Here is a 10,680-nt window from a genome sequence, read left to right on the forward strand (position 1 = left end):
CTCTAGGGGAATTTGGTTTATTACATGTGCTCCACAGTTATAATAAAAATATGGTGTAAAAAAAAAAAAAAAACACTAAAGAACAAAGTAAAAGAAAAAATGTAAGTGAATGAGCATATCGTAAGTAAAAATCCTGAGCCTGGATTTTTTTTTTCCAGGGGGTGTAATAGTAAACTATTTAATTCTTATTCTAAATACAAAATAGGAAATAAATAACCAAACTGCTTGTCGTCTCTGCCCCTCTCTTCTTATTTTAAGTCCTTTGTCTGTTGTCTGGCTTCATAAACTTATTCTCCATCATCTCCATCAGTGACTTTGATTTAAAAAAAACAGCTGGCTTGGATGTTGCGTTCACTAAAACTCTGAACCAAGAGTTCTGTATGACAACTTGGAAATTTCCAACTTCCGATATCATAGCGTTCACAACTTGGGGAGGAGGAGAAAAAATACGTTTGGCATATTGCCATCGTTTGCTGAACGCTAAAATATGTGCAGCAGCCATTTATGTTTATTTTGGAAGCAGTAATTCCTGAGTATGAGTATAACTTAGAGCTCATTTTTCACAAGTTACTAGAATGCAGCATCACCTGCTGCAGGATCTCAACCAAGTTCTCCCAGACCACACCCCCTACTTCTGATTGGCTGAGGTGGACAGAGTACACAACTTCACTACTTCAGTAAAAGTACAGATACTCCTTGTCAAATATTACTCCAATACAAGTTAAAGTAGCTTTGTCAAAATATTACTAAAGTAAAAGTACAAAAGTATTTGCTTAAAAAATTACTCAAGTAAAAGTTAAAAGAAATACAAGAAAGCAATGTAGCTTTTTTGGAATTATACAATACACTGATGCGATTCTGCTACAGACATGTTTACAGCTCAAAAATACCTTCACCGGTCTCTGGAGTTATCTGGTCCAGTCTCTAGTCTCTGGAGGGATCTGGTCCAGTCTCCAGTCTCTGGAGGGGTTTGGTCCAGTCCAGAGGTCTCCAGCTCCGGTCCTGGAGGGACACTGTCCTGCAGGTTTTAGATGTTTCCTGCTCCAACACACCTGATTCAAATGATCAGCTCGTCATCAAGCTCTGCTGAAGTCTGATCAGGAGTCACTCATTGGAATCAGGAAACATCCAGGACCAGATTTGGGGACCTCTTGTCCAGTCTCTAGTCTCTGGTCTAGTCTCTCATCTGTACAAAACATATTTTATATGGACACAATGAACACAGTCTCAAACTCTGGGGGGTCTGTGGGGGTCCGGTCTCTGATGGTTGTGCTGTGTGTTACCTCGTGTTTCTGTCTCTGCTATTCGCCTTGATTAATAGACTGTCCTGTGTGCTCCATGTCTAGTTCCTCCTCTGTCTCCTTTTATGATAGTACTTCATGTCATAGATGCAGGATGACGGAAAAAATGGAGGCGAGAATTAGTGAGTTAAGAGTCGCGGCTCCACACTTTAGCTAGCTCAGCTTAAGCTAGTGTAGCTAGCTATAAAGCTAAGTCTGGTTTAACCTTAGCTTGGCTCGTTGAAGCTGGTAACCATGGTGACTAGCAGTCCAGGCTAATTTCGCACACGGAAGAGGAGAGGTAGAGTAGTTGAACACATGGACCGGCTTTATTTAGCTCTTTTCTTCCTTCAACATCACAACACAGGACTTTTATGAGTTTCATCACACTGACTATAAAGCTTACAGCGGCTACAGCTGGCGTTACTTCTCACACCATTCACCTGAGAGAGGAACAAACACGCTTCTCTGCAAGCGTACACACAACACAACATGGCTGCATGCTGACTATGTCACACATTACCCACAAGGCCACACACTGCACAGCGGCCATGGGACAAGTGAATGAGAGACTCAGGACAGAAGACCCGGAGTCTGATCCTCTAAAGTGGAGCTGTGTGGATATTAACCAGCTGTTTTAGCACAATGTCTCATGTGACACAAGTATCAACATACATTTCATTATCGTTCCCCATTGCTGAGCCTATTTTGTGTTTGTAAACCTTTCATCATCTGATCTCTACAAAAATGAGCTGTTTGTCTTCATGTTGTGAAGTGAAGCACATTGCAGTGTAAAGGTGAGGCAGCATGTCTCTGTATGTCTTATTGTTTGTCTGTGTGAGTGTTGCATGGAAGTGAATTTCCTTCAGGATAAATAAAGTAGATAAGCAATAAGGAGGGGGCGGGTTTGATTCCCGGTAGGGGCAGATGGCCAATTGGTGAAGAGTGCCTGGGCTACAGCAAGGAAAAGCGGATAGTAGACAGATGGTAAACAGGACCAGAAAAGAAACCAGACCAGACAAGAAGGATGCGGTCCGATTTCCAGTGCGGGCTGCCGCCCACGGCTAGGTAAATTGGTTAGGAATAATGGACTGGGCTAAAACAAGATATGGTGCCCCCCCAGGACCTAGACCAGACCAGACCGGACTTGACCGCTGATCTGACCGGACTAGACTAGACCAGATCAGGCCAGAGAATATGGACCAGGAAAAAAACAGAACGAATCACCCACTGAGATGACTTATTTATGAAGGAAAAAGGACCAGAATTTAATCTACCAGTTCATCAAAATATATATAATTATTTCGCTATTTAATTAATTATTTCATGGTCCTGTTGCAGTGCTTCATTCATTTATTTTAACTGTCAAACTCACCCATCAAAGTTTAACCCCCCCAACAAATGGTTTGGCCACTGAGCCTTCCCTAAGCCCCGCCCCCTTGGTTACTGTTGCTATGCTTGGCTGTTTTCTGTTGTCTGAAGTTCGGTAGGAAAATGTCTAGTCAGCATCAGTCCGATGATCAGAAAGGAAAAGAGAATAAGACAATAAAGGGTGAAGACATTTTATAAACAAATATTTAAAAAAGGTGGTGACGGTGAACCTGGGACCAGAAACGTAGAGCAAGGTAAGAAACCGCACAGTTAGCTTGTAACATAAGCTAACTGGCCAGCTCTAATGCTAACGTCCATTAGCCTAGCTTGTATTAAAGCCTGACACATTATCTTTGACAGAAACAGCTGAGTTTGGTAGCTCCATCAGAAAGGACGAGACAGAGAGGAGAGGGCTTCAGCTGCAGTCAGGTCACAGACACAGTGGGGGGGATTTATTTATCTGACAAAGATAATGGCCGCAAATTTAGAAGAAGTACTCCACCGCTTCAGACACAGCAACACACGCGACGTGACTCGTTGTTAATGGTTTTTTGGGGGTTTTTTTGTGCAGAGAGACAGACCTGTATTCAGCTGTGACTGATGAGGAGTTGGACCGTGTTGTTGTCAGTGATGTCCACAGAAGACATCCAAACTCTGGATACAAGCTAATGCATGTTCAGGTAATAATACGGCCACGATGTATGATGAAGAAGGAGCTGATCATTAATAATCCAGGTAGGATGAAGATTATACATCGTGGCCATATTCTGACCTGGAACACACACAGATATGTGTGTGCTACTAAAATAATTACGATTAAAAACAATGAACAGTAATGTTAGACTAGAGATGTTAATGTTAAAGTAGTGAGTAACGACAGCATCAATAGAAATGTAGTGGAGTAAAAAGGACAATATTTGTCCTTCAAATGTAGTGAAGTGAAAACAAAAGTGTCCCACCAAAACAATACTCAAGTAAAGTACAGATACTCAAAAAATTTACTTAAGCACAGTACTCAAGTAGATCTACTTTGTTACTGTCCACCTCTGCTGACCGGCTGGTGATCTTAGTTTGGTTGAGAGGGAAAGCTGTTACTCTCATTTAGACGAACTCAACAGGTTTGTTTTTTTTAATGTTGATCTTTTTTAATCGCAGTCCAACGACACTCGCAGCAGATCCCGCACGGTGCCGGAGTACTTTAATTAATTAATCCCTGCATATAAGTAAGTAATATCTGGTTGATATATCACAACATAAATAGTGCAGCATACAGATAGGTCTACTGTTTTGTAAGGTGCAGCAGCGATGTAAAATATTGTATAGTCGTTGTTGTTTTCACAAGTGATTTCATCATATCTGAAACCCAGACGCTGTCCTCTGTGCTGCTGGTGAAGCTAACTAACTCCAAAAGGTTTTGTACTGTCCATGTTTGTTACCTTCAGCCGCTCGGAGCATCCCGGCCGGAGGCGGCGCTGCTTCAGTCCGTGTTCCGGCTCCCGCACCGGGTGGATGTTGTCGCACAGTTCTTCCTCAGTTGCGGTGTCCATTGAAAGTCGGAAGTTGTTTTTATAGTGAAAGTTGACAAAATGGCAGAAGACAACACTTACGAGTCAATGCTCTGCGTAAAGCCGGAGGTCCATGTATACCGGATCCCGCCGCGGGCCTCCAACCGTGGATACCGGTAAGACGAGCCGACAGCGGGGCGACGTTTGGACGCACCGGGGTGGGCTAAACTTAACGGAAATAGATCCATTATCGGACAGGTGGTTGTTTGACGGACAATGGTTACTTTTGTCCGTTTCTCGGTTAAATGTGCCGACTCTTTCGGACCACAGCGCCAGGAAAGTACACAGAGGCCAGACACACACGGCGAACTGGCGCAGTTTCCCTGGTTACCGTCAGTTAGCCCGTTCTGGGGACAAACGCTGACTGTGCGGATATTCTGATAGCTGCCGGCGTGCAGCTAACACCGTCCCTCACACTGGGACTGTCAAAAGCGACTTTTTACACCGAAACAGTTTAGTCTAAAGTCCGAAACATTATTACATCATACAACCAACAATTAATTGTACAGTTTATTGATCTGATTGGCATTTTACTCTATAGTTTTACTGATCAACACTCATGAATTTTGAGATTCTTCTCTTAAAAAAATGCAGACATGATGAAATAAAAGAAAAAAAAAAGATATTCTGCTACTTTTTCCTTCCACAAAACCAAACTCGGTTGTCAAAAATAATTCTGCTTAATGTCAGCTGTGTCCTATGAGACCTGGAACAGGTGAATAGGCCAGTCAAAGAGAGAAATATGGAGCAGAAAGCTAGAGTTAACTGGCCATGGCCAAATAGTAGCAAGAATGGGAGACAGTCAACAGGGACTTGTCAATAATTTTGAGCAGACTAGGAGGAAATGCAAGCGATAGGTTAGAGAAGATGGGAGACATAATTTACTCCTAATGGTATAGAAAGAGGGTTGAAAGAGTACAGGTAGCTAAGTCTAGACGGCAAAGAGAAATGGAGAAATTAGTTCAAGAAAGAAGACAATTAAGAAAGCAGTGGAAAAGAGCAGAGGAAGAGAGGAGGAAATTCACGTGTTGCAAGAATTGAAAAGTAGGCTAGCAATACTCATAAGGGCTGAATATCTTAGGAAAAAGAAAGAATATGTAAGGACAGCGTTTTACAGGGACCCATTCAAGTTTGTTAAAGGATTGTTTAACCAGGAAAAGGGAGGGCAGCTTAAAGCAACAAAGACATAAGTATTTACTCTAAATTCATCTAAAGTTCTCTTGCTGATTAAGTCAATTTGTTTGTAATGAGCTGGCTGTTGAAGCAGTCAAATGATTCTTTACTCTGAGTGGAAATAACTAAAAATACACGATTTAACTGTGTTTTTCTTTAGTGTTGTCTCATTGACTTGCTTTTCTTTAGTTGACAGCAGAACAAAAGAGCTTATTGTTTCCACAAGTGTCTTGTTTCAGTCTTCCTAAAAATGTATCATTCACCTCCTCCTGTTACAAAATGCAGCAGCCGGACATCAAGTCCGCTGTTGGTTGTGAACAAGGAGTAATTACACAAACCATTTAAACATACACATGCTTGTCTCTGGTTCTTTCAGTGCTGCTGACTGGAAGCTGGATGAACCTGCATGGAGTGGTCGGATGAAAATCACTGCTAAAGGCAAAATGGCCTTCATCAAGTTAGAGGACAAAAACACAGGTGCATAATTGTCACTGGGATGTAATGTAGGGGTGTGTTTTCTGAGTGTGTTAATAGTTAATATGAGCATGATTCAGAATGTTTCTAAATGTCACCAAGCCAAACTGCTTCACAACTAATTCCCTTATTTTTTTTTATGACACAGGTGGTTCAGAAATGAGGAAAACACTGTTTAAAGTGAACCATCAGTTCTGCACATTGGCTCAGCCTTAATGAATACTGCCAGACAGAAGGCTAGTAATGCTCATCACTTTAGCCATGAAACCCAGAAAGAGTGTCATTACCAGAGCTTATAAACACTGAAAATAGATCCTGTAATAGTTAGTTACTGCTGGCTTTGTTGATGTAATTTTTAGGTGCCACAGTACTTAAGAAACTTGATACATTTGGTATACGGTATGAGGACAATTGTGCATTAAAGGGAATGAAAAGTAGCAAGAAGGCAATGGGTAGAATTTTTTTTTTTACATGGTGGAAGATCTTATATCAATAAAGGAGAGACAGATTATGATAAAACAACTTGCAGTTTCCTTCACCCATGCACCTGTAATTGATTGGAAAGGATATGACTCTTGAATGAAACCATGTCTTCCACATAGGGCTGGGCGATAAAACAATACCGATAATTATCGCAAAAATAGCTTTTCCTCGATACAAAATATAAGACTGGGGCGATAGAACTCATTCCATCCATGTTTTGACAGACAACAAGAACAGCCAATGATAATGAGAGCAGCGCCGTGCTGAGCCAATCATGCAGCTGGAATAGAGTTACAGCCACGTCAGGCTAGGTTGACACACAAAGAGAGAGTAGATGATGCAGCCGGCATAAACGTAAGCACACATGCTAATGTTTTGGCCATCAGTACATTAGGAGTGGCACCGAAACACGTGAAAATGGCAGAAAATATTAACACGAGTGACAGAAGAAGGGGAGTAGCGTGCGCTGCAAATTGTGTTGAGCTTTTGACTGGTTAGAATTGAGACTCTCCTATTTTGTATTACCTATGTTATTTTTTGTAGTTAACCAAAGAATTTAGTTGTGTTGTGTTCTCCTGTAACACTTGAAGGTTCTGACTGGTCAGAATTAAGATTTTAGTTTATTATATAATCGTTTCATTTATTTGAAATACAGTTTTACAAGGTCTGTAGGATATTTCATATGTTTAACTTCTGGAAGAAAATAAATAATATTTAAACCAATATTAATGTACTACCTTCACATCTCAGGACTGTAAAGGAAACCTTTCATCTTGACAGAAATAGTTATATTATTTATATCGTGATATTTGGACATGAAATATCGTGATAGGATTTTGTTCCATATCACCCAGCCCTACTTCCACATTCAACACAATGCCATGTAGGAAACTGATAAGCTGAAAACAAGTCTCCACCTTTCCACCTCATGTTTGCCCAGCACACACCCTAGGTTTGATTGGCCTATGACTTGTTTTGTGGTGTACTTGTGCAGGTGAGTGGTAGGAGACTTTGCAGCTGATAAGATAACACAAGCATGTTGCTGCTTTCCACATTTTAATTGCTGCATTTTGTTTTTTGTTTGTTACTGAGAATATCATAAAATTCAGCACAATTGATAAGGACTGGTCTTGTCTTCAGTTCCAGTGATATTTATCATGGTTTGTGTTATGAAACCCAAATTGTGGGTTTTTCACAAAGTTTTTCACAGTGCAATCACTGTGTCTCTCAATAAGCTGGTTATCTTGTTTTGTCTTTCATTAGTTTTTTAAATGGATTAGTTACCAGACCGAAAATTCTTCTAAGGTACAATGTGGTGTTTTTTTTGCAGGAGAGCTGTTTGCACAAGCTCCTGTTGAGCAGTATCCAGGCTGTGTAGTTGAAGCAGTCACAGACTCCAGCAGGTATTTTGTGATCCGGATCGAGGACGGAAACGGTAAGACACTTCATCCTAACTCAACTTAAACCTGTATATTGTGGGGTCTGGTAATGACAACCCTGTTTGTAAAGATAGCTTTGTTTTTTTGTGACCATGATGTCAAAATGACATCATAGCATTTCTCTAAACACCAGAATCTCGTCATCTCTCATTTTCAAGTGACCATAGCGTTTTAATATGTTTATTTTATAAATATTGCATAAGTGATATGCTTTATCATGTAATGCCAAATGCATTATAATGTGTTTCTGTCTTCTCAATTACTTTGACTGAAGGACGTCATGCTTTTATTGGCCTGGGTTTTGCTGATCGTGGCGATTCATTTGATTTCAACGTTGCCTTACAAGACCATTTTAAGTGAGTTATACTCTGATGTATTAGTGTTTCAGCACCTGATAATTATTTTTGCACATACATGAACATACTGTTTATGAATATATCTCTTGACACACTAACGTGTTATTTAATCTGTACAATGGAATTTTCATTCTTGCATAATTCACTTTGTGAGTAGACATTAGTGCATTAAGCACACACTCTTGCACATTTACTACTTCCTAAAAAGTCCATCTTATTTAAGTTTAGCATTAAGTCAAATTAAAATATCGTTATGTAATGAGTAACTTCATTAAAATATGTTGACATTAAGTACTTGCGGACGACAAATTTTTGTGTTGACTACTATAAAATAAATGTGATTTCTATAGGTGGGTCAAACAAGAAGGTGAGCTTGCAAAACTGGAAGCTTCTGAAAGTGCAGCACCTAAACTGGACCTGAGCTTCAAAGAGGGACAGACAATCAAGATCAGTATTGGGGTGAGTATGTTGTCATCAAAGTGGGAGGAAGGGTAGTTAGATTGTTGGAACATTTCAAACAAGACAAAGTTATGAATATTTAGAAACTGACATGACTTGTCTGCCCCAGAACATAAAGAAGAAGGATGCAGGTGGTGCCAAACTGCGGCCAATGGGCGGGGGTCTGCTCCCACCTCCACCAGGAGCAAAGGCTGGAGGGGTCATACCACCTCCTGGAGGACAGCAGACAGTCACAGCTGTTCAGACTAACACTGGTGATACCTTGATCTTATATCAGATCATTTCTGTAAAACATCTTCATATAATAGAAACATCCGTCTGACTTTCCATCACTTTTTTTCTCCAAACGCAGCCCCTTTCTTAGACTTCGGTTCCCCTGTCCCTGCGGCCCAGCCCAACTCTGACATGTGGGGGGACTTCACATCCGCAGGGTCCAAGTAAGTAAACTTTTTTTCTAGAACATTCCCCTGTTTTCCTTGTGTAGTAATCATCTCATTCATCTGTAAAATTCATTTCAATTTTACTGCTTTTGAATCTTTCTTCACTCCATCATCACTCTCATCCTCCATCCCACTCTCCTCCACAGCTCCAGTAAAGATGCTGTCAAATCAGGATGGGTGCAGTTTAGTTGAGTTGTGAGAGAATGTGCACACGCTGATGTTTCAAACATTCCCTGGACAGGACCATTGTGGCAAAAAGGAAGAAACTAATAGAGAGGAACTGTTAGTGAAAACCAGACTGGCTCGTTTACCGCAATTCTACTGTAAAGAACCAGTTCATATAAACTTTATCCCGCTGACCAACACTCTCTGAGGAACAAACAGTACAGTGCACTTTTTACTTAATCTTTACAATCTTCCTCTCTTTTTTCAGTTTGCTATGCAGTGGAATCTGTCTTTTGATTTTTAGTCGTCAGTAACCACTAAACTTTCTCTCTGTTTTCACCTGATTGGTGGGAGATCGTCTCCTCACTATCAAGTGAAAACATTGATTCGCTGCCTCAAATCAGATGTTCTTGTATTTTCCCCGTAGTTTCTTCTCCTTTTGCTCTCAATCTGTTCAAAACCAGTTTTCATTACAGTAGCCCTTTGGTCTCCGTCTTCACAACATCATCCATATATTTTCTTTCTGCGATAACATAGTTATCTCGTTGCACCAACATCTCTCATCTCAAGGATTTCTTTACCATTTGGGAAAGTAAAATAATTTACCTGTTAAAGGTTTTGTTTAAGTTTTGTGTGTGTGTATTTTCTGTTTCTAGCTCTTGTTTTAGGAGTTCTTTGAGGCTACGTTCATAGTTGATCAGTTTTACATTAAAGCTCTTAAGCCCTCCTCAAAGATACCAAGACTTTTTAATCACAGTGTTGGACTAAAGTCATGATTGCCATTTTGTCTGTTTGTATTGGTCTCTTCATGTTTGAGTTTGTGTACACCCTTCATTTGCCTTTTCCTTGTGTGCTGTTTCTTTTCAGACTGTGCCTTTTACCAAATTTGATTTTCTTTAATCTTGTTGATAATTAGCAACGGGTATTTGATTAAGTGCCTTTCTGAAAAAGATCTAAAATATGTATAAAATGTAAACCTGTCTTCTTGTAAATAAACAATCAATTTCATGGGCTCTTGTTATGTTGATCTGTGTGTGTGTGTGTGTGTGTGTGTATATATTATATATATATATATATATATATATATATATATATATATATATTTTATTTTTTTTACAAATATATATGTATAGTATATATATTTATTTTGTGTTGTGTTGAAGGAATTTTTGTTGCTCACAAAGGAACTCCCCAGCACAGAGGAACTTGTTTAATGTAGTATAAAGTTAGGTATATTAACAAAACTAAACTAACTAACTACCTTTAAAAATGCTACCTGCTCACAAAAAAAGAAAATACCTTATTAATTTTCTAAATGTTTAACATGTTAGGTTTTAGGAAATCACCACAGAAATTGATATTATCTGACTCCTCTTAGTTTGGTCCACCTAGACCAAAAAATCTCGATGTTTTTCGATGAATTTACTGAAAATGTAGACGGATCATATGACCGCTGACAGCGGAGCATCTTGTCA

General features: G+C 39.8%; 1 protein-coding gene across 1 annotated transcript; it reads left to right on the plus strand.

Annotated features, from left to right (window-relative positions):
* Window positions 1-4,134: 4,134 nt before the first annotated feature.
* Window positions 4,135-10,207, plus strand: necap2 (NECAP endocytosis associated 2). Its single transcript, XM_029501624.1, has 8 exons — window positions 4,135-4,332; window positions 5,766-5,866; window positions 7,677-7,781; window positions 8,060-8,141; window positions 8,492-8,600; window positions 8,710-8,854; window positions 8,953-9,037; window positions 9,187-10,207. The coding sequence occupies exons 1-8, from the start codon at window positions 4,238-4,240 to the stop codon at window positions 9,230-9,232; spliced, it is 768 nt and encodes a 255-aa protein (XP_029357484.1). The 5' UTR covers window positions 4,135-4,237; the 3' UTR covers window positions 9,233-10,207.
* Window positions 10,208-10,680: the final 473 nt, after the last annotated feature.

This window comes from Echeneis naucrates, chromosome 5, assembly GCF_900963305.1.
Source record: "Echeneis naucrates chromosome 5, fEcheNa1.1, whole genome shotgun sequence".
NCBI lineage: Eukaryota > Metazoa > Chordata > Actinopteri > Carangiformes > Echeneidae > Echeneis > Echeneis naucrates.